Source organism: Stegostoma tigrinum, chromosome 25 (genome assembly GCF_030684315.1).
Source record: "Stegostoma tigrinum isolate sSteTig4 chromosome 25, sSteTig4.hap1, whole genome shotgun sequence".
NCBI classification, from domain to species: Eukaryota; Metazoa; Chordata; class Chondrichthyes; order Orectolobiformes; family Stegostomatidae; genus Stegostoma; species Stegostoma tigrinum.
Window position 1 is genome coordinate 48,564,255 of NC_081378.1, and position 25,186 is coordinate 48,589,440.

General features: G+C 44.3%; 1 protein-coding gene across 4 annotated transcripts in view; it reads right to left on the reverse strand.

Annotated features, from left to right (window-relative positions):
• The window catches only part of LOC125463072 (prelamin-A/C-like), a 114,742-nt gene extending 89,888 nt beyond the window's left edge, over positions 1-24,854 (reverse strand). For all 4 annotated transcript variants that reach the window (XM_048553743.2, XM_059654801.1, XM_059654802.1 and 1 more), the window contains exons 1-4: positions 24,592-24,854; positions 18,653-18,780; positions 4,358-4,542; positions 1,215-1,403 (exon numbers count right to left, since the gene is read on the reverse strand). In XM_048553743.2, the coding sequence (XP_048409700.2) occupies positions 1,215-1,403; positions 4,358-4,542; positions 18,653-18,772 (494 nt within the window). In that variant the 5' untranslated portion in view covers positions 18,773-18,780; positions 24,592-24,854. The remainder of the gene's footprint in view (positions 1-1,214; positions 1,404-4,357; positions 4,543-18,652; positions 18,781-24,591) is intronic.
• Positions 24,855-25,186: the final 332 nt, after the last annotated feature.

Consider the following 25,186-nt stretch of genomic DNA (forward strand, 5'->3'; position numbering starts at 1 on the left):
AAACATTAGTATGCAGGTATAGCAAGTAATAAGGAAGGCTGATTGTCATTTGTTGAGAAGGGAATTGAATAGTGAAGAAAAGAGATTATGTTTCTGTTATAGTGGGCACTGATAAAACCTCATCTGGAATATTTTGCACAGTATAAATGTTTGATTTAAAGAAGTAGACTATGTAAATGCATTGGAAGCAGTATAGAGAAGTCCCAGACTGAGGACAGTGGGTTACAGTGGGGCCTACTGACTATGGTCCAGGTCTCTAATGGGCCCACTGCACACAATTTGCAATGCTCAGGATGGGGATGGGAAGTGTGTCCAAGAGCACAGGTGGTCCGTGGTGCCTGTGGGTTGTCTTCTGAGGAAAGATTGGACAGGCTAGACTTGTATCCAGTGGAGTTCAGAGGAGGAACAGGCAACTCGGTTGAAACATATAAGATCCTGACAGGGTGGACGTGGAGAGGAGGGTTCATCTCGTGTGAGAATCTACAACTGGGCGGGAGGACGGGGACACCGTTTAAAAATAAGGAGTTGCTCATTTAACAAGGAGATGAGGTATATTCTTTCTCTCGGGGAGTCACTAGAACTCTCCCCCTGAGAAGGAGGTGGAACAAGAGTCTTTAAATCTTTCTAAGGCAGAGGTAGGTAGATTCTTAGAAGGTGATGGGGGTGAAGGATTATTGAGGCTGGAAGGGAATGTGCATTTGCAGTTCAAGCCATAGTCTTATTGAATGACAGAGTAGGCTTGAGGGGCTGATGGCATCCTCCAGGTCCTGATTCACATGTTCCCGTGTTCATATTCCCACTGACTCCATTACCAGTAATTAGCACCACCATCAACTACCATTATCATTGGCAACCATTCTCACCATGACCATTACTATTACCACCGACACCATTATCAGTGACAAATATGCCCACTATCATCACTACTGACTACTTCAATTGGTAATTACTATTACTAATGATTCTCATTATCCTGTTGGCAGGATTTGGATTCTGATTCCATTTCCTGGCTGTACAGGCCAGTGAAAAGATGGCGAAATGACCTGCAATGTTAAATATTGAAGCCTGTAGAATCGAGTCAGGCATTGTGTGCCCGGGTTTGGGAAAGGCAGCGGAATACAGAGTCCATCTTGTTTAATTTGTGCAGTAGGTTTATCGAAGCACATAAATATGTATCAAACACATCTAGATATCTTATAAAAGTGTAATCTTACTTCCGCTGGATATCTTCTAGGTTGCACCGTATTTTCTCGAGCTGCCGTTTAAGGTCATCCACCTCTGAAGATGGGTTTGATGCATTGTTCATCAGCTCCCTGAGCTCTGCTTCCTTCTGACACAGCAATAACTCCATACATTTTTTCTCTTCCTCTTTCTGCAGCACAGCTGTGTTGAGTGCCAGTATGCTGCACCAAAGACAGAACACATTGATAACACTATACTTGCCCTGCAGGGACTGCTGGATATTCATGCCAATGGGTTTTCAGCAAATGTTCATCTAGCTCCTAGTGAGATAACATTCCCTTCAGCTCCCAGCATTGTCACGCTGGTGCCTTGGTGTGCCAATGTGTTCCATGTGGCATTTTTTGCTCATCCCCCTTTCCTTGTTTGGCCAGTAATAGAGAGTCATAGGGTCATACAGCACAGAAACAGGCACCTCAGTCTAACTAGTCCGTGTTGACCTTAACCCTAAACTAAACTAGTGCCTTCTGCCTGCTCCTGGCCCATATCCCCCCCCAAACCTTTCCTACTGATGTACTTATTCAAATATCTTTTAAACATTGTAACTATACTCACATCCATCACTTGCTCTGGACGTTTATTGCCTACATGAACCAGTCTCTGTGAAGGAGAGTTGCCACTCACGTCTTTTTCAAATCTTCCTCCTCTCACCTTAAAAATATGTCCCATAGTCTTGAAATCCCCCACCCTAGGGGATAGTCACCTGCCATTCACCTTTTCTATATACCTCATGATTTTACATCCCTCTATAAGGTCAGCCCTCAACTTCCTTTCCTCCATTTAAAAGAGTGCCAGCCTATCCAGCCTTTGTCCATAACTCAAACTCTCCATTCCCAGCAACATCCTGGTAAATCTCTTCTCAGCCTTCTCGAGATAAATAATATCCTCCTTACAACAGGGAGACTAGAATTGGACACAGTACTCCAGAAGAGGGTAGGCGAATCACATTATGTGACTCCTGGCCCAAATCTTTCTTCCATTCATGGGATGGGGGCATCATTGGCTGGGTCAGTATTTATGGCCCACTCCTAACTGCCCTCAGGAGGTTTGTGGGGCGCTGTAGTCCATTTAGGCTAGTTACACCAGTGATGGCAAAGACACTACTCCAGAATTGTGTCATACATACTCCTATGCTGGCAGATTTCTTTCCTATAAGGCCTGGCCTATCATCTTCAAATTTTATTCAGTCTCTTTAAGATAAAGATTCTGACCCCACCAACCAGGCCAGTCTCCATAAATACAAGAACATTCAATGATCTTGAGAATGGAATGCTGTAGCAAATAAAGTAGGCTCTCTATAAGCCAAACAGCGTGGAGCTGGAGGAACACAGCAGGTCAGGCAGCATCAGAGGAGCAGGCAAACCTGATGAAGGGTCTACACCTGAAGCATTGGCTCTCCTGCTCCTCTGATGCTGCCTGACCTGCTGTGTTTCTCCAGCTCCATACTATTGACTTTGACTCCAGCATCTGCAGTTCTTACTGTACCTCTGAGTAACTTAGGCTCTCGATAATACATTAGATGTCACAAATTAAAATCTTATTTTAATTATAATTACATCTGAAACAAGTCGTGATGACAAACTTTCATGTTGTCAGCAGTGAGCTCATTTGGGAAATGGTATGACCTTCTCTGTTATTCACTTCACAGAATCCTTACATTTCAAGAAGAAGCCCATTGAGTTTGCACTGACTCTCTGAAGAACATCCCACGCAGACCCAAAGCACACCCCACCCTATCCCTGTAACCCTGCATTCCCACGGCTAATCCTCCTAGCCCACCCATCCCTGGGCACTATGAGCAATTTAGCATGGCCAATCCACCTAGCTTTGGAATGTGGGAGGAAACCAAAGCACCCTGAGGAATACCATTCAGGGAGAATGTGCACATTCCACACAGATAGATGCTCAGGGCGGGATTTGAACTCAGATCCCTGGCACTGTGAGGCCACAGTGCTAACCACTGAGTCACTGAGCAGCCAATCCTACTAGACACTCATGATCCACACCCAGCTCCAAGCCAATGAGTCAGACTTCTTCTCCACCTAAAGTCTGAGAGTAGGTCGAGATCGTTTCAGTCCCAAGGCCACTGATTATTCACTTTACTGGGTAAAATTGTGTCCAGCCCTTACAGTCAATCCTCATCCCAAAATTACAGATCTGATTTCCTGACTTCCCTTACCTACATGCCAGAGTTTGCTCACCTTGGAGACAGGCTGCGAGTAAGCCGCAGGAACACTGAGCTCTGAGCCAGATCTAGATAGGACACCGTTTTAGGTACCGTTGCATGGATTGTAGCTCTGTCCTCTGCCCTGGGTCTCAACAATGTTGGAGAATGGCATTTACCCCCACATCCTGAATGGCTGCGTGAACGGTGAGCACTGGTTCATTGCTAGCATCTCACCGATTAAATCTACATGAAGCTGTTCCAAGAGCCCTAGGCAAATATGCTTACGCTCACCAATAGTGAAACCTGCGCTCAGTATTTCAGCTTGTATGGATTATTTGGACAGCCAATTTACAAAGAGTCATAGAGACATGCAGCAGGGAGAAAGACCCTTTGGTTCAACTCACCCGCATCAACCAGACATCCCAATCTGACCTAGGTCCTTCTTCCAGCATTTGGCACATATCCCTACAACTCCTTCCTATTCATGCACCATTCCAGATGCCTTTAAAATGTTGTAATTGTTGAAATTATAATAAATAACTGTGTTTGTTACTCTTCACTCTTGCTTTCTTGTTTATGCTCCAAAAGCTATTCAGGACAAGGGGCAGCATGGTGGCTCAGTGGTTAGCACAGCTCCCTCACGGCACCAGGGACCCAGATTTGATTACACCCTTGGATAACTGGCTGTGTGGGTTTTGCGTGAATCTTCCCTTGTCTGCGTGGGTTTCCTCCAGGTGTTTCCTCTCACAGTCCCAAGGTGTACAGGTTAGGTGGATTGGCCATGCTAAGTTGCCCATAGTGTACAGGGATGTGCAGGCTAGGTGGATTAGCCATGGGAAATGCAGGATTGGGTCTGGGTGAGATGCTCTTTAGAGAGTTGGTGTGGATTCAATGGGCTGAAAAGCTTGCTTCCATGCAGTAGGGATTCTATGATTCTAAAAGGTTACTCACCTTTCCCTGAATTCAGCAATCATTTGGGAATTTTTGAGGTTGTTCATTTCAATCTGCATTCGTTCTTTACAATTCTGGTCCAGTTGATCATGTAGAGCCTGGATTTCTTTGTTGTACATGTTGCGAGCAGCTACCATTTCCTCTTCCAACTCTTGGATGCGTTTCAAATCATTGGAATTATCAGACTAGACAAAAGGAAAAATTATACGACATTACCTAAACTCAGCGCGTTGAGCTTTGTGGATGATGTCAATACCTAAACACCCAAGCTTTCCTCATCTGGTGTGGGTGTGATGCAAACCTAGACAATAACATTAAAGCCTCCTCTGCCCGCTACAGCTCAGATTTACAATTCTCATCCTTGGGTTCAAATTCATGATCTCGGTCCTCTCCAGTTTTGTATCCTCCTCCAACCCTACAATGCTCCAATATAACTATGCACCAATCAGTTCTGACTTTAATCACTACACAACTGTTAGACATGACTTCAGTTCCCAATGCCTTAAACTCTGGAATTCTTTCCATACAACTTTTCGTCTCTCTGTCCAACATGAGAAAGAAACCTCTTCACGAAGTGAGTAGTCCCAGTTTGTAATGCTCTGCCTGGGAATGCAGTGGAGGCAGGTTTACTCAAGGCATTCCAGAGGGCATTGGGTGCTTATTTAAACTGAAACAATGTGTGGGGTTATTGGAAAAAGGCAGAAGATTGGCACTAAAGTTAAAGTACACAGAGAGCTGGTGCAGACACGATGGGCTGAATGGCCTTCTTCTGCATTGTACCAATTGCCACACCCCCCCAGTTAAAATGTACTTCTTTGACCAAGATTTTAGTTACCTGGACAAATATCTCCCTTATGTGGTTCAACATCAAACCCTGTTTGACAATGCTGTTCAGAAGCAGCCTACAACTTTTACCTATTTTAACAGCACTTTGTTGTTATGGTTCAGACCAAACCCCCCAAAATATATGAAGAAGATAGACTCGACACTGACATTTTCGTATGTCAAAGCGACTGCCAAGCATTGCATTCCAGTTGCAATTCGATTTAAAGGAAAACACACTTTACTCATATGCGATAGTTAAGATATAACAAAAGCAAGAAGAAACTGGAATAACTTAAATCTACTGCCACCCACCTCCTCCCCAACCCCAAATACATCAAGGAGATAGCCTAGACTCTAACTTATATCTTATTTAAAGGCAAGCGTAAAGTGCTTTGTCCCAGATGTCCCAATTGGTTATATTACTTGGCTTTAAGCAAAACACACTTTACTCTTAGCCTATAGTTAAAATAGAAACAGAGGAAGGAAAATTGGTATTATTTTAACTCGATTGGATGATTTAATGGAATAATAGATTATTTAACTACTAAGCAGCAACTTTTCCAATGTAGTAACATTCCTAAACACACCCCCGGCGAAGGCAAATTCAGCAAAATAGATTGTCTCACATGTAACGTTTCTCCAATCCAGGAGAAAAGAACATCAAGAGAAAATTCTAGCAGAGAGAGAGAGAGAGAGAGAGAGAGGGAGAGAACTCAAGCAATTTTCGATAGCAGGGAGAGATTTATGGTAGCTTCAAAACCCCAAAGCCTACTGAAAGCTAAACCAAAACCTTGGGTGTGAGGGAGTCTGACTCCACCCATTCGTGCTGCTTCTACTGTTCTAACTTTAAAAGAAACCCCAAGGCCTCACAAGTAGTTTACTTTATTGGCTTGGAACAAACCATTCTCCATCTGTCTCAACCTCTCTTCCTAAATCAAAAGGACAAAATACCACTCTTTAAACCATAGTATCATCACAAACTCAAGCACAAAATCTACGACCCTGTTAATTAATATTATGCCAACAGCAAAGAAATTAAGTTTCTAAAAAGACTGTGAATTGCTTTACATGGTTCATTTTAAAAGGTTGCCTTTCCTGTCTGGATTTTCGAATGCGCTTTTGGGGGAGTCCAATTTACGAATGTCCAACTTACAAGAGCTCGAATGTGATTCCATACAGGTCTGTGATTTTAAAATCTAATTTCTTCAGTGCAGTCCTGAGGCCTGGTGCATTGAGGCCTTACTAACCCTATCAGGTAGATTAAAAAAATCATCCATGGCACTCTTTGAAGAAGTTTGGGAAATTTCTCCCCCTCCACAGTCCTGACAAATATCTACCCCTCAACTGGCATCACTCAAAAGAGAAAAGAACTTGTTTTTATTGCTTTGTTGCCATTTGTGAGGGCTTGTAGCATGGAAATTACATCCTGTAGCTACTACACCTTACAAATATTGGCTGTAAAACACTTTGAGAGGTCATGCACTAAATAGAGCATGTTTTCCAGGAACACCTCATAAAGTGATTTGGTTCTTCAGCTCACAGCTTTCAGCTTCACCCTGACTGCGTGCACCCAGCTCAATCTGTGGCAGTATTACTTCTGTCTGGTGTGAAGCCAAGTGGAGACCATTCTCTAGCATTTACTGCTCAAACCTCATCTTAAATACTTTTGTGGAATAAGCAGGCTGTCATCAGCGATACGTTTGGGAATTTTGGTACATGGTCACATAAATTACTCACTTTAAAATAGATAATTGAGAGGCCAGGGGTGCTATTTGACTCAGTAACAGTGAGCTGTGAAAATACAAACACTCCCCATTGTTTCTGCTGGACTGTAAATAGATAAGGTTTATTTAAACTAAACGGATAGTGATTAGACAAGAGGAGGGTTATGCTCTGATTAGGGGTTGTGTAGAGAACAGAAAGCTCAGCAATTGACTGGGTAAATGAAATAATTCCACAGATGATGGTATCCCATCACCATGTCATCCTTTATTTACAGGTGGAGAGCCCTTGACACTCATCCAGCTCCCTCAGAACTAGCTCTGAGCATGAACAGAACCCCTGACATTCCTCTTTATATCTGTCAGCCAGGGATCCCTGATTGTTGGAGTCCAGAGTGAATTTTATTAAAGACTGGTTCGGCAGTCGTTGAAATAATCTGCACCGGAATTGACCTCCATTAGAACCGGGTGACCATTTAGCCAGACAGTTATTTCGATTGGTTTTGATGAGTTCTCTTACTCAGTTTAGGTCCAGTGAGACTCTTTTTGCTGTCTCGAGTCTGCACACCAGCAGCAATTACAATGGCTTGCTGTAATGTATTGGATTTCATGGTTGAAAGTAGGGCCTGATACGTAAACTAATGTTTAAACATACAGTGACTGTGCCAGCACCCGCCCCACCACCGCCCCCCCCCACCCCACCCACCCCCGAACACCCCCATTGTTTTGTATCCTGTTTTAGTTCAGATAATGTGATTGACTGAGACTCCCTCTGTTCAGGATATGTCCTGAGACAGGCTCTGCAATTGCCTTCAGTCACGTATCATTTCCCCAAGGTCAGTCAGACTAGTGACGGTGTCCACTTCCATTGGAAATGCCCTATATTTTCCATGCTCCACTTGCCGTATTTTCCAAAGATAAAGCCAGTGGCAGTCCCTGTTTGCAGTCAAGTTCGGCTTCAGCCAGTCAGCACTTTTGCATGGTTACATAATTAGTCCCCCATACTAAGCTATCCGTCAGCATCTCATTGAGGGCAACTGCCTCTGCTAGTCATCTTAATCTAGCCAAAAATCCCGACATTGATTCCGCAGGTTCTTGAATTGCTGAGTAAAACCAATAGCATCTCAGAATTAGAGGAGGCTCAGGGCCGTAATACTCCTCCACTAAATCCGCCAACACTTGAAAGGTTTTAGTTTCTGGCATGTCAGGGAAAGTTAGGTCCCCAATAACCAAGAAAGCTGCGGAACTACAAGCTGTCAAGAGAATTACTGGTTGCTTTACATCTGCCCTAATGTCAATTGCCTGGAAAGGGTAACACATTCTGTCCACATACTGGGGCCAGTCTTCGACGACAGGATCAAACGAGTCAAGCCTGCCAAATAAGGCCAAAAATGCTTACTCCAACTCAAAGATAATTATTGTGAGTGAATTTCTTCAGGAGCATTTTTGTCTTCTTTTGCTGCCATTGAAATAACTCCACAGAGGGCAATATCCCATCAACAAGTTACCCTACATTGACACATACATCGTCCTTGACACAGGTCTGGCATCCTCAGAGCCAGCTGTCAGAGTGAATAGAACCTCAGACACCCTATTTATATCTGTCAGCCAGGGCTCCCTGTTTGGACCAGATTAAGATCGCCAATCAGGGAACTCATATTCTATGATGTCCACCTGGCTGACTTTGTTACAATCACTACAGTAACTCCCTTGACCAGTCAACTATCGACTTTCAATCACACATCTGAACTAAAACAGGATACAAAACAACGAGGGTGATACTCACTGTATGTTTAAACATTAGCTTACATATCAGGACCTGGTTGCAACTTTGAAATCCAATACATTAAAGGCAGTCCACAGGTTGTGAACGAGTTCAGTTCTGGAGTCTGTTCATCACTTGATTTGTACGCAAGTCAGAACACAACACAGGAAGTTATAAAATAGCTGTTCCTAAGTGCAGGAAATGCTCATATGTCAGGACTCTAAAATCACACCCTTGTTTGGATTGTTCTCATAAGTACGAGCTCTTGTAAGTTGGACGCTCGGAAGTCAGAAATCCCCTAGAATCACTTTTGAGAAAGCAAAGCAGGAAAAGTGATCTTTTAAAATTGATACTGCATGGCAATTCTCTGTCTTAGTTTCCTTGCAGTTGTCACAGTATATAAAACTCAAAATCCTCTGGGGGAATGTATTTGTGTGACTGCACAAACTATTCAGATGATTTTGTTTCAGGTATCTGTCGGTTATCAAGCTATTAATTCCAGGCTGACTTTCCAGGATGAGGGCTTATCAAACTGACACCTGCTGTAAGTCTTAGAGAACCTCTTAAAAAGGCCTCAATCAGACAGGCTGATATCAACAGGATGGAGGCCAAGCACTTAAATGCTTTCTCGATGAAAATAGAACTAAGGCTACTTGGACAAAGCATCAACATGTGCAGGGGCTGGTATTCTCACTGTGGTTACACAATTACATTTCAGCACACAATCTCTTAATTGCTGCAAACTCTAAACAATGCTCTTGCAGGATCCCAGTATTCTGGTTTCAAGTTTGAAAACGCATTTGGGAAGGTGACTTGGGATGACGAAATGTGGGTTCCCCACGCCTAGAAGCAGCACAGGAAGCTGGGCTTCCATCCTTAGAACGTGGGGGTCACTGACAAAGCTTGTCTGTGGTGCCTGTCTTAGTTTGAGAAGGTGACAGTGGGCATTCACTTACTGCTTTGCTCCTTTATTGTCTAAGGCAGAAACTCACTACATATTAGAAGGACACTCTCCAGGAGTCTTGTAGGGCTCTCTCCTTCCTCTTTACAGAATGCACATTGTATTATGAAAACTAAATGTTTAAGTGGGCTTGAGTGTATGGGGAAAAAGAGGTCAATGAAAGGACATTTGAACTTTTTTTTTAATGAGGCATCTGCTGAAAGGCACATGCTGTGTGAAGGCACAGTTCTGAAAAAGGGTGCAGACCCGAAACATCAACTTTCCTGCTCCTCTGATGCTGCCTGGCCTGCAGTGTTCATCCAGCTCCACACTGCGACCCTGACTGCATTGGTAGTTCTTAGTATCTCTAAGTGACGTGTTGTGATAACTGCTTGTTTACTGAGGATGCTCTTACATGGGCTGGTGGTCGTTAAACTGCAGGTTATGGTTCGGATGTTGTTTTAAGTAGCTGGGGGCTAGGCATCCAAAGGGAAGGAGCTCCCACCTCACTTCTCATGTTTCTAAAGATAAAGCATATCTTCAATCCACTTCTTAGCCTAACTGTCTTCCCAAAGAGCAACCAGAAGACTTCACCATACTGTATTTCCAAAAGCAAGAAAAGATCCTAGGGACAACTGTCTATGCTTAGTGACGCCTATGTAGTCAAAGCGTAATAGGCTTGTACAGTACAGAAACAGATCCTTCGGTCCAACTCGCCCATGTCGACCAGATAAACTAAATTAATCTAGTCCCATTTGCCAGCATTTGGCCCTTATTCCTCGAAACGCTTCCTATCCATTTGCTTACCCAGATGCCTTTTAAATGTTTAATTGTACTGGCCTCCACCACTTGGTTGATGTATCCTTTTATTTTCAGTCAAATATAATGAAAGCATGCAATTGGTCATTCAAAATATATTATCAGCCTCAAAAGGTGACTCAGTGTGCTCCTAAGATGCAACATTGTTGGGATGTTCCGTCTTTCCCAATTTAAACACAGCATATGAGTCAATTAGGGACATAGTTATGGTAATTGGGAAAGAAAGCAATGGAAACATGAGGAATAACAGTTTTACACAGTGAGTGGCCAGGATTTGTATGGCTTGCCTGACAGCTTGGCAGATGCAGGTCCCTCCAAGAGGGCAGTTCGTACAATTAACTGAAAAGGTTGAATATGTAGGGTTGGGAGGGGAAATGGGATTCAGTAAATGGCTCTTACAAAAGTCAGCGCAGACACACTGTAACAATTCTGTGTTTCTGAGAAAAACAGCTAGCTTGGATTTCGTAGGGAGCAGTGTAGGGTTTAACACATACCGAATGCTTTGCTCCAGCGGTGATTTCAGTAATAACTGATTTTGATCAGGAAAATATTATACTGATTTAGCACCACCCACCACTACTGGGCATCTCAAAGCACTTAGCAAGCTATAAAGTACTTTTGAAGTGTAAATACTGTTACAATGAAGGACAAGTGGCAACCAATTTTATACGCAACAAACTCGCATTAAGAGCAATGCAGTTGTGGATAGGTACTTTGAATTTTCTGATGTTGGTTGAGAGATAAATATTGAATGGGATGCTGTGGATAACTAGAGAAAGCACGGTGCGAAGCTGGATGAACACAGCAGGCCAAGCAACATCAGAGGAGCAGGAAAGCTGACATTTAGGGCCGAGACCCTTCTTCAGAAAAGGGGGAGGGGAAGGGTGTTCTGAAATAAATAGGGAGAGAGGGGGAGGCAGATAGAAGATGGATAGAGGGGAAGTTAGGTGGAGAGGAGACAGACCAGTCAAAGAGGCGGGGATGGAGCCAGTAAAGGTGAGTGTAGGTGGGGAGGTAGGGAGGGGATAGGTCAGACCAGGGAGGACGGACAGGTCAAAGGGGCAGGATGAGGTTAGTAGGTAGGAGATGAGGGTGGGGCTTGAATTGGGAGGAGGGCATAGGTGAGAGGAAGAACAGGTTAGGGAGGCGGGGACAAGCTGAGCTGGTTTTGGGATGCGGTCAGGGGAGGGGAGATTTTGAAGCTTGTGAAGTCCACATTGATGCCATCGGGCTGCAGGGTTCCCAAGTGGAATATGAGTTGCTGTTCCTGCAACATTCGGGTGGTATCGTTGTGGCACTGCTGGAGGCCCAGGATGGACATGTCGTCTAAGGAATGGGAGAGGGAGTTGAAATGGTTCGCGACTGGGAGGTGCAGTTGTTTAGTGCAAACCGAGCGGAGGTGTTCTGCAAAGCGATCCCCAAGCCTCCACTTGGTTTCCCCAATGTAGAGGAGGCCACAACGGGAACAGCGGATGCAGGATACCATATTAGCAGATGTGCTGGTAAACATCTGCTTGATGTTGGAAGTCTTCTTGGGACCTGAGATGGGGGTGAGGGAGTTGGTGTAGGGGCAGGTGTAGCACTTGGTGCGGTTGCAGGGAAAAGTGCCAGGTGTAGTGGATCTGGAGGGGAGTGTGGAACGGACAAGGGAGTCACGATGAGAGTGTTCCCTCCAGAAAGCAGATAAGGGTGGGGAGGGAAAAATGTCCTTGGTGGTGGAGTCAGATTGTAGATGGCGGAAGTGTCGGAGGATGATGCGTTGGATCCAGAGGTTGGTGGGGTGGTATGTGAGGACGAGGGGGATTCTGTTTTGGTTTTTATTGTGGGGATTGGGTGTGAGGGATGAGTTGCGGGAAGTGTGGGAAATGACCTATCCCCTCCCCAACTACACTCACGTTTACTGGCTCCATCCCTGCCTCTTTAACCTGCCTGTCCCCTCTCCACCTACCTTGTCCTCTATCCATCTTCTATCTGCCTCCCCCTCTCTCCCTATTTATTTCAGAACCCCCTTCCCCTCCCCCATTTTCTGAAGAAGGGTCTAGGCCCGAAACGTCAGCTTTCCTGCTCCTCTGATGCTGCTTGGCCTGCTGTGTTCATCCAGCTCTACACCGTGTCATCTCAGCTTCTCCAACATCTGCAGTTCCTACTATCTCTGTGGATAACTATCCTGCTTTCTAAAATAGACCCTTGGGATATCTTACCTTCACCTACAACGACTGGTAGCATGTCATGGAAAAGATAGCACTTCCAACAGTGCAGTACACCCTCAGTACGACACATGGGAGGGTCAGCCCCCATTTCTGTACTCAGGTCCTGGAGTGGGGTTTGAATTCAACACCTTGTGAGTTAACAGCTACGAACTGAGCAATAATTCAAAACCTCAATGACTTGTTTCTGCCTTCTAAGTCAGAGGTTACATTATATTGGAGGGGAGGGGCCTGGGAGACTGAGTCTCAGCTACTCCCATTTCTGCAAGGCAGTTCTTTAAAAGGCACCAGATGGATCCAACAAAAGCAGGTGGACCCAAAGCCCTGTGAGCATCAACTGTACAGATTTAAGGAGAGGTAGGGATAAAGGAAGGTAATTAGTGATCAAAAATATGGGAGTGGCAGAGGACAGAACTTAGTCTCAGGACCCATCATGAGTTTCGCAGTCAGTGACTGAAAAACAGTGTGTGTTGGCTATCTATGAGTAAGTGGGAGATAAGGTTCAACATATGATGCTATTTATAATGATAAAAGAGACATTATAAACTGCTAGAAACAACCACGGGACACAGCAGAAATATGGCAGGGAGTGTTGTTGCAGATTGTAAAACTAACAGTTAAAGAGTAAACATTTTCTGACGAAGGGTCTAGGGCCGAAACGTCAGCTTTTCTGCTCCTATGATGCTGCTTGGCCTGCTGTGTTCATCCAGCTCTCCACATTGTTCTCTCGGTTTCTCCAACATCTGCAGTTCCTACTATCTCAGTTAAAGAGTAAAGCTGTGGTATGCATTGGAGCATGGTCACAGAGTGGACAGATAGTATTATCATTTCTAATCATTCACTGAATAGTTTCTCACCCCCATCCCCACAAACAACCACACACTTCTTCCCATTTGAATGGCACAAGTTGCCATAGAGTCACAGAAATATAGAGCATGGAAACAGACCCTTCGCTCCAATTCCTACATGCCAACCAGCCATTCTAAATAAATCTAGTCCCATTTGCCAGCATTTGGCCCGTATCCCTTTAAACCCTTCCTATTCATGTAGCCATCCAGTTGCCTTTTAAATGTTGTAATTGTACCAGCCTCCACCACTTCCTCTGGCAGCTCATTCCATACACGCACCACCCTCTGTGTGAAAAAGTTGCCCCTTAGGTCCCTTTTAAATCATTCCCCTCTCACCTCAAACCTATGCCCCTCTAGTTTTGGAGTCTCCTAAACTGGGGGAAAAGACTTTGGCTATTCACCCCACACATGCCCCTCATTATTTTATAAATCTCTATAAGGTCACGTTGGTTATTGTGTGCAATTTTGATCCCCATGTCTGAGGAAGGATAGTCTTATTATTTAGGGAGTCCAGTGAAGGGTCACCAGACTGATTCCTGGGATGGCAGGGCTGACACATAAAGAACGACTGGAATCAACTGGGCTTGTAGTGACTGGAATTTGGAAGAATGAGGGGGGTGTCACAGAAACATTAAAAAATCTTGATGGGATTGGATAGCAAGATACGGAAAGAATGCTCCCAAAGTTGGGGAAGTCCAGAACTTGGGGTCACAGTCTAAGAATAATATGAAAGCTGTTCAGGACTGAAATGAGGAAGAATTTCTTCACTCAGAGAGTTGTGAACCTGCGGAATTCTCTACCATAGAAAGCTTTTGGGGCTAGTTTGTTAGACCTATTCAAAAGGGAGCTGGGCATGGTCCTTGCAGCTAAAGGGATCAAGGGGTATGCGGAGAGAGAGTGGGAATGGGATACTGAGATTGCATGATCAGCCATGATTGTATTGAATGGTGGTGTAGGCTCAAATGGGCTGAATGACCTACTCCTGCACCTACTTTCTATGTTTCCATGGTTCACCCCTGAGCCTCCAATGCTCCAAGGGAAATAGCCCCAGCCTACTTAACCTCTCCTTACGGCTCAAATCCTTCAACCCTGCCAGCATTGTTGTAAATCTTTTCTGTGCCCTTTCAGGTCTCACAACATCTTTCCTATAGCAGGGAGATGAGAACTGAGCGCAGTTATCCGGAAGTGGCCTTACCAATGTCCTCTAAAGCCATAACACGACGTCCCAACTCTAGCACTCAATGTATTGACCAATAAACCATAAGCAACAACAGTGCAGCTTTATAACTTTTAAAAATTTGTTAATGGGTTTTGGGCATCACTGGCATCACGGCATTTATTGACAATCTCTAATTGCCCAGAGGGCAGTTAAGAGTCAATCCCATTGCTATGAGTCTGGAATCACATTAAACCAGATGATCACACTAGTAAAGATGGCAGTTTCCTTCCCTAAAGGACATTACTGAACCAGACAGGTCTTACAACAATTGGCAATGGATTCATGGTCACCATTAGACTCTAATTCAATTGAACCATGGACCCCAGAACATTATCTGGGTCTCCAAATTAACAGTCCACCGATAATACCACTAGGCCATCACCTCCCCTGTATGTAGGGCTCAGTAGCTGTTGGGAGAGACAGTTGCAAAATCAGAGTATTGTGAAAACCACAAAAGAGCTTCTAGGATAACCCCAGGCCAGTTAGTCTTACATCAGTGGTGGGCAAATGATTGGAAAGGGATCTGAGAGATAGGATTTATGATCACTTGGAAAGGCACAGTTTGATTTGTGATAGTCAGCATGGATTTGTGAGGGGTGGATCATGCCTCACAAACCTCACTGAATTCTCTGAAGGGGTGACCAAACACGTGGATGAAGGTAGAGCAGTGGATGACGTATACATGGATTTAAGTAAGGTGTTTGATAAGGTTCCCATGGTAGGCTCATGTAGAAGGTAAGGACGCATGGGATATGGGGAAATGTGGCAGATTGGATTCAGAATTGGCTGATCCTTAGAAGACAAAGGGTGATAGTGGATGGAAAATATTTAACATGGATGAAGGAGTGGAAGGGTGGATGACTAAGTATGCAGATGATACGAAGGTGGGTCATGTTGTGGATAGTGCGGAGGGCTGTTCTAGATCACAAAGGGACATTGATAGGATGCAGAGCTGGGCTGTGAAGTGGCAGATGGAGTTTAACCCTGAAAACTGTGAGGTGATTCATTTTGAAAGGGCAAACTTTAAAGCAGAATACAGGGTTAACGGAAAGATTCTCGGCAGTGTGGAGGAGCAGAGGGATCTTAAGGCTCATGTCCACAGTTCCCTGAAAGCTGCCACCCAAGTGGATAGAGTTGTTAAGAGGCGTATGGTGTGTTAGCTTTCATTAATAGGGGGATTGAGTTTAAGAGCCGCGCAGTTATGCTCCAGCTATACAAAAGCCTGGTTCGCCACATCTGGAGTATTGTGTCCAGTTCTGGTTGTCTCATTACAAGAAAGATGTGGAAGCGTTGGAAAAGGTGCAGAGGAGATTTACCAGGATGTTGCCTGGAATCGAGGGAAGGTCTTACGAGTAAAGGTTGAGAGAGCTAGGGCTTTTCACTTTAGAATGACGAAGGATGAGAGGTGACTTGAAAGAGGTGTACAAAGTGTTCAGAGGTATAGATAGAGTGTACAGCCAGAGACTTTTTCCTAGGGTGGAGGTAGCTATTATAAGGGGGCATAGTTTTAAAGTGAGCGGAGTTAGATATAAGGGAGACGGCAGAGGTAGGTTCTTTACTCAGAGAGTGATAGGGGCGTAGAATGTACTGCCGGAGAGGGTAGTGGAGTCGGCCTCATTAGGGGCATTTAAACGGCTATTAGATAGGCATACAGATGATAGTATAAGGTAGGGGTGGAGGTTAGATAGTCCTTAGGTTTAGGGTAAAAGTTCGGCACACCATCATGGGCTGAAGGACCTGTACTGTGCTGTACTGTTCTATGTTCTATGTCCTATGTTCTAATTAAATGTAAGACGTGAGGTTTTTAAAATATTAATTCATGGAATGTTGGTGCTGCTGGTTGGAACAGCATTTATTACCCATCCCTAAATTCCATTTGAACTGAGTGGCTTCCTAGACAAGTTCAAAGTTTACCGCATGGAGTAGCAAGTAGGCCAGACTGGGTAAGGGCAGTAGAATTGCTTTGAACCAGTTGGGTTTTTGCAACCATCAATAATGGTCACAACTGACCAACTTTTAACTCCAGATTTTTATTGAATTAATCTTCCATGGTAGGATTTGAACCCTTATCACAGAACATGAGCCTGCGGTTCTGGTTTACAACAAACTCAAAACCACCAACAACTCATACTGAAGTTCTCTGAGTTGGGACCAGACATCAGCTCATTGGCGTGTCATCGAAAGCAGCACCATTCTTCCCATTAATTCCAATCAAGTTCTCATGATGACAAGTGAAAGCCGGTGAGGCTGAGAGTGGGTGGTCTACTGGGTCTTTGTGGTTCGGGGATGAGAAGATCCCAGTGTTGCAGCCCTGGTGGATTAACCCTGGAGCTTCCAGGCAAAGATCTGTTACCTACTGGCAGCAAATTGGCAGAATACCCCAGCTCCAGAGATCACCAATGTCAGCCTGCAGCCAATCCAAAGCAGAAACATTCAATATAATGGTGAATATGAAATACAGCAGTGTCTTTGCCAGCTATTTGAATATGCAAATCAGAGATCATGGTTGATAATAGGAACCCAAAAGATAATGAAGTTCATCTAAGAGTATGTTTGATAAAACAAATTCAGCAAAAGCCACTATATCATTCGGCACGGTGGCTCAGTGGTTAGCACTGCAGCCTCACAGTGCCAGGGCTCCAGGTTCGATTCTAGCCTCAGGCGACTGTCTGTGTGGAGTTTGCACATTCTCCCTGTGTCTGTGTGGGTTTCCTCCGGGTGCTCCAGTTTCCTCCCACAGGCCAAAGATGTGCAGGCTAGGTGGATTGGCCATGCTAAATTGCCCATAGTGTTCAGGGGTGTGTGGATTACGGGGGGATGGGTCTGGGTGGGATGCTTCAAGGGGCAGTGTGGACTTGTTGGGCCAAAAGGGCCTGTTTCCACACTGTAGGGATTCTAATATCCTACTATCATGTATCTTTCTCCTGCTCCTTTGTATCTTCCATAAAATCCTTTTCCTGTCCTTCCACCATCTCTCCTTCGCTTCTTTCTCTCTTTGTGAATTGTCCACCTGCCTGTCCTCCTTCCTGTCTTCGCAGTTACCCCACAGAGGATGATTTACTGATTGTTTAGAAGACTAAATGTTCTGACCACATGAGTCACTGTGACTGTTTCCACTTTATCAGCTGCAGTAATAGATAAGCTCCCAAACAGCAGAAGACCAAAGATGGAGAGTGAACACTTTCACCTCCTGTATGAACATGCACTGTGGTATTCACACATAAAAGCACATGCTTATCAACTCAATCAGTGAATCTCGTAAATGATCTGCATTAGTTCAATGTGGCCTTTCTTCTAAGATCCTGAAACTTTCTTGAAAAAGATTTTCATAGGCATTATATAACTGAAACTCAGTCAAAATACAGAAATAATTACATACTCATTATGTTCAGACAGTTCAGCTGTGAAAGAAGGGCTGGAATTTACAAATTGAATAAAATTTCTGGTTTTGCCTTTCAGTTGTAGCAGTAAGGCTAGTTCATCATTCACCCCTCCCACATTTAGACAGAGTTCCAAGAAAAACTGATATACAGAACCAAGCGCATACTTGACAAATTCTACTGATTACTGTATTTCCAAAAGTTTTTTTTCCACTCCTTTCCCTTTTAGCTGCCTTTGTAAATTTTAATGTTGTGAATGTAACCCACACCACTCCAAATGGGAAAGGCAGTTCCTACTTTGTTACGCCAGTTTTTTGTCCCCTATTGAAAGTAACTCATCTGAAAGCAGCGAAGGGACAGAAATTGTTGGCTTGCAAGTTACCATGGGCTCACATTTTTGTTGCTACACTGCATGTAGGTCAGAACATTGCAAATGATTGCAAAAATGTAAGACTTGCATTTATTTTGTGCCCTTCACAGCCCCAGGACATCCAGAAGCACAGGACAGCAAGCAAGAGGGACATTTGCATAAACATATTTTGAGAAAACCTTTCCAAGTTCAGTACCGTACCGTCGTTCCAAGCTGGTCAGTCATGCATTTCACTTTTTGTATGTAATGACAGAATCGTTCATTCAGCTCTTGTAGCTGAGCTTTCTCTGACTTCTGGCCAATAGACCCACATTCTGCCATCTTGTTGGCTGCAGAATACAAGAAGTGCAATTTACTTAAAGGCAAATCTAATAACTGGAATAGTTCTGCACACTTTAGGTTCACCATGTAAACTCCATATGAACACACCCATATCCAAACTTACAAACGTCTGACTTACAAACGCTCTTACTTACAATCGAGATCCCGTATCACTATTAACTTTAAGGATCCACCATTCATTCATACTCGCAGACATTTTATGTTTACTGTATTGCATTCCAGCCTGTGTACAAATGTACTCAGGATTGGAACCAGTTTATTACCTGGGTACTGCCTGTACTGTGTTTTAACCAGCCTTTAAGATGACACCAATTACCTCAAGTGGATCAATGGGATGAAGAATGGCGGATGGAGTTTAATTTGGATAAATGTGAGTTATTGCATTTTGGTAAAACAAACAAAAACAAGTCTTGCACTGTTAAAAGTAGTGTTGTGGAACAGAAAGAATTCGGGGGTCATAATTCTTTGAAGTTTGTATCACAAACAAACAGGGGGGTTAAGAAGGTGTTAAGCATATTTGCCTTCATTGCTCAGACCTTTGAGTATAGGAGTTAGGACATTGTGCTGAGGCCTCTCCTGGGGCACTGTGTCCAGTTCTGGCCTCTCAATTGTAGAAAGGATATTGCTAAATTGGAGAGGGTCCAAAAGAGATTTACCAGGATGTTGTTGGGAATGGAGGGTTTTAATTATAAACAGAGGCTGGATAGGCTAGGACTTTTCTCACTGGAGCGTAGGAGGTTGAGGGGTGACCTTGTTGAGGTTTATAAAATCATAAGGGGCATGGATAAAGTGACTGGCAGGTGTCTTTTCCCAAGGCTGGGGGATTTCATACCTAGATGCATATTTTTAAGTTAAGAAGAGAAAGATTCATAAAAGGTATGGGGGAAAATTTCTTTTCTATACAGAGAGTGGCTTATGAGTGAAATGAGCTTCCTGAATAAGGGGTGGGTGCAGGTACAGTAACAACATTTAAAAGACATCTAGGTAGGTACGTGAATAAGAAAAATTTGGAGGGATATGGGCCAAATGCAGGCAGGTGGGGCCAGTCTAGTTAGGATTATGGCTGGCATGGGCTGGTTGGACTACAGGATCTGTTTCCATGCTCTATGACTCTTTAAGTCCTGATCAGAGCAAAGGACCACATCCCTGACACTGGGCAGGCAGCAGAGCCATCTGGACTCACGCTGTTTGCTGCTGAAAACAATGTTGAGTCCCCTCATTCTACTGTCCTCCTGTACCACTGCATTTCTCCTTGCTCATGCCCCCAACCCCCAACTCTTGAACGGCCTTCTGTACCAAAGCAACATGGTTAGTTAGTTCCTCTACTCTGTCGCCTACACTGACATCCAGATAAATTGAAAGATCCTCCGAGCTGTTGGATAATTGACAAGACTGAAGCTGTTGCACTCCTGCAGTCTTGGTTGCCCCCACCCCCTTAATTGCCTCACATTGACAGTACGTTGACACTAAGCCCCTCACAACTAGAGGTTGCAGTTTGTACCAAGAGATGCACAATCATTGCCGTCAGTGTGATGACAGCAGATAGCCCTTGACTTCCAGGATTCCTCTTGGCACCAACCTATAGTCTGCACATCAGACAGGCCTAGCAAGACAGAGGCTCTGAGCCGGGGAGCCGTTCGTACTGCTGCAATTGCATACCAGCTGTACTTGGATGGATTGAAATCCTATCCTTTTGCAAGATTCTTGTTTTCCAAAAATGTACTGTATTTGTAAAATTTGTAAAAGTGCATTTCAAACATTCCAACTTGAAGATTACAGAAAAGGCAATAAAGTCCAACTTGTCTCCAGCATGTTTCATTCTTAAGTGCCTCAATATGACTGTCATACTCTTGATATTTAGAAAACAAATTCCATAAGGATTAAAGCCCAAGGGAAAAAAACATTTAAATCTGAAAAATTACAGAGACTGCAAAGGATTTCAACTTTCCTTGAATGTAACATTCCACTCTGACATGCCCACAACATCGTTTCGTTGCTGTTGGCATTCACAGTAAGTATTCCTGGTCAGATATCCAAATTGAAGGGTTCTACAGAGTTTCAGCTCCTTGAATGAGTCCCACTTACACCACACAGAATCTTGGAGAAGTCAAAGAATTTGTTTGCGCTGGCTGAAGTAAGCTACAAGCAGTGGGGAAACTTTTTCCCAGGCACTAGCTCTCCAATACATAAGCCTTCATGCTTCTAGATTGTAGCCTCTGACATCTTTTTCAAACAAAGCCTGCAGACTGAATTTAAAAAGCACCATGACAGCTAACATTTCAAGATCTGAAGACTTTGTAAATCTGGACTTACATTATCCTCTATTTACCTCAGGAGCTGAGATGACAGGTTTCCATTGTCTCTTGGTGATCAAGCAATTGCCAAGTAATGATTATCACCAGCAAAAGACAGAATCTAAGCATCACCATACCCCTGTTCCACCCCTCCCCTGCCCCAAATATTCAATGATGTTGCCATCACTGAATCCTCCACTATCACCATCATGGGGGTCATCATTGACCAGAAATTGAACTGGACTAGCCAATTGAAGTACAGTTGCAAGTAGAGCAAGCCAGAGGTGGGAATCCTGCAGCAAATAGCTCACCACATGACTCCCTAAATTCTGCCCACCATCCACAAGGCACAAGTCAAGAGCTTGATGGGACACTCTGTTCTTGCTTCAATGACTGTACAGCCCCAGCTAAACTTAAGAAGCTTGACACCATCCAGGACAAAGCAGTCTGCTTGACACATCCACAAGTATCCCCTCCCTCCATCACCAATGCTCAGAAGAAACAGAGCCACTTAGCATTCTGACTTGGAAATTTAATCACTGTTCCTTCAGTGTCATTGGGTCAAAATCCTGGAAGTAATGACTCTGTGGGTCTACCTACACCAAATGGACTGCAGCGGTTCAAGGAAGCAGGTCACCACTGCCTTCTCAAGGGCAACTAGGGATAGGCAATAAATGTTCGGCCAGCCTGCGACATCCACATCTCTTGAATCAGTGAGGAAAAAAGTTGAAATTGTGACTACATATGTACGATAATATGTAGGAGTGAGATGATGATAAACTGAACAGAACAGCCAACACTATATCAGCCTTGGTTCTATTGGTAATATGCTCAACACTAGATCAAAAGGTCGTAGACACATGGCTGTACAAAAAATCTGAGCATATAACCCAGGTTGGCTCACAAAGCAGGACTAAGGAAATCTTGCATAGTTAGAGGGGTGGTGTTTTTCGTGAGGTGTGAAAACAAAGTTCAACTGCTTGCTTAGGCGAACATAGAAAGACCCCATGATGTTGTTCAAAAATGGTCAGGTTGTCCTTGTGGTGTTTATCTGTTATCGAATGTTAACTAAATCAGATTACATTCAGAAAGAAATAAGAGAGCGATTAGTTTATATAGAGCTCTTTATGACCTTCGGATGCTCCAATTGGTTTCATAGTCAATGACACACATGCTCAAAGTGCAGTTACTATTGCGATGTTAGGAAACGTGAAGTGATTTTCTATACAGTAAGGTTTACTGATGAAGAGAAATTACTTTTTTATTCATTTTTGGGCATTAGTGGCTGAGCCAGCATTTAATTCCTGTCCCTAGTTGCCCTTGAGAAGGTGGGGGTGAGCTGCCTTCCTGAACCACTGCAGACCACCTGCTGTGGGTTGACCCACAATTCCCTTAGGGAGGGAATTCCAGGATCTTGACTCAGCGACAGTGAAGGAACAGCGATATATTTCCAAGTCAGGATGGTGAGTGACTTGGAGGGGACCTTGGAGGGGGTGGTGTATCCATGTAATTGCTGCCCTTGTCCTTCCAGATGGGAGTGGTCGTGGGTTTGGAAGCTGCTGTCTGAGGATCTTTGGTGAATTTCTGCAGTGTACCTTGTAGATAGTACACACTGCTGCTACTGAGCGTCGGTGATGGAGGGAGTGGATGCTTCTGGATGTGGTGCCAATCAAATGGGGTGCTTTGTCCTGCTGGTGTCAAGCTTCTTGAGTGTTGTTGGAGCTGCAATCATCCGGGCAAGTGGGGAGTTTTCCATCACACTCCTGACTTGTACCTTGTAGATGGTGGACAGGCTTTGAGGAGTCAGGAGGTGAGTTCCTCGCTGCAGTATTCCCAGCTTCTGACCTGCTCTTATAGACACTGTCTTTATGTGGTAAGTCCAGTTGAGTTACTGGTCAATAATAACTCCCAGGATGTTGACAGTGAGGGATTCAGCGATGGTAACACCATTGAATCTCAAAGGGCGGTGATTAGATTGTCTCTTATTGGTGATGGTCATAGCCTGACATTTGTTTGGCGTGAATATTATTTACTACTTGTCAGCCCAAGCCTGGATATTGTCCAGATCTTGTTGCCTTTGAAGTACGAAGATGAGGTAATGGTTTTGGTTGTTGGTTGAAAGTAAATGTTGGTCAGGCCACTCAGAGAACCTTCTCAAAATAGGGCCGTGTGATCAGTGTGTACATTTGCGAGAGTAGACCAGGTGTTGGTTGAATATCTCATTAATAAGGAAACCTCTCCAGGAGTGGAGCGTTCCCTCAGTACTGCGGTAGGCCAGTCAGCTCTCTGGTAATGATAACCTTTTCCGCACAAGTTACGAATGTTGTACTTTTCAGCAAATATGTCCAAACATGTTCTAACTCATACGCTACACATTTCCCTTAAATGAGAGTGTCGAACTGCCTCAGCATCTAATTGTGCCTTGTGCATTCGACCACCCGTCCTACCCATGCCGTTGCTCAGCACGAGAGGCAGTGAAGTGGACAGCCACTTTGTATTTTCCTTACACAATTCTCAGTAGTCAGTGCTACAGCAATACTGCTGGAGGAGTCAGGGATCTGGTTTAATCTTTCCACAGCCAATTGTGCGGGGTGGGGGGGGAGAGTGAGGAACCAAGTAAAAGCAAGTCACTGAAAAGAAAGAAAACACAAAGTATGCACAAAATATAGAAAATCAGCTGGCGTAACTTCTAATGTAATTTACTAAACATTATGGTAATTACGCAACAACGGAAAGCACTCGCTGCACTGCCTACTTTCGTTGTTGTCCAGTGCCAAGCATCACTGCCTATGGATCCAGCGACTAGCCTGTCCATGTGCAGAAGCAAGCCAGGGCGAGGAATAGCACAGGTGTAAGGCAAGACAATATATCCCAGTGTTGGCGGAATGCCTTGCTCTGCACAGACAGCAGAGGTAAGCATTTCTGACCCGCCACAGTTGGCACACTCCAACCAAAGAACTACTCAACCAGTCTATGACTCTGTGACTCAGTCACCCATGTCCCAGTTCAATTACAAATTACAAATCCAAAGATACACTGTGCTATTTACAACTTCTAGTAATGCCACTATTAAGATTTGTAGAGATAGCAGCATAGGAACAGGAGGAGGCCATTCATCCCACCTTTGGTCTGTTCTCAGTGCAGATACACAATGAATGCATTTTAACTCTATCTCCCTCATGTCTCTTGAAAGCCTGACTAAACAAAATCTATCAATCTTAATCTGAAAAGTTCCAATGGTGTCCAGTTGTTTGGGAGAGAGTTCCACTTTTCCGTCGCCCTGTGCGTGTACTCACATTTAAAGTTTGTGCCTTTTAGTTCCTGGTTTTCACCAACTGAGAACACAGTTTGTGTTTTTTTTCAAATCCCTTTCTCATTTTAGAAACCCAGTACAGCGCACCCCCAATCTTATAGCATTCAAGGGAGCTGGAGCCAAATTGGTGTAATCTGTCCTCATTAAATCTCAAACCTCTGTTATCAGTCCGACACAAAACTAATACTCACCAAGTTACACCTTCTCAGGACTGGGCAGTCTTTAATTTGGGAGTAGTCACTTTAACTGGGCTCCCAGCCTCTCCAGCACAACCATAATGAGCCTCACGGCTGTCCCTTTCCTCCCTCCCCTGTCTGACCCCTCTCTCTCTCTCTCTCTCTCCGGGGCCACTCGGGCCGGGCCACCGCCGTGTGTTGACCGTTTCCATAGAGAGGGAGAAGTGCACTCTACGCCCGCTTCCTGGTACACGGGAGGAGAGCGAGCGTGTGCTGACTCCGGGACACTTTCATCAGGCTGACAGCTTCAGTTCACAGCCTGGTCTGCCAGTATAACCAGCCAGCTTCCTGCATCTCTGTGTGTCTGCCCTACCTGAATATCTATCCAGCCGTGTGTTTATCTCTTCACCTGACCATGTCGTGTCCTGTCTGCCCAAACACCTGCCCATCTACCTGTCTGAATATCTATGCCCCCTTCTGCCTATAGGTGTCTGTCAATTACTGTCCGCATCTATCTCGCTGCTCTTCTTTTGACTTGTCCGTTTACCTGCGCATCTGTCAATCATTCTATCTATCTATCTATATATGCATCTATCTATCCATCCAACTG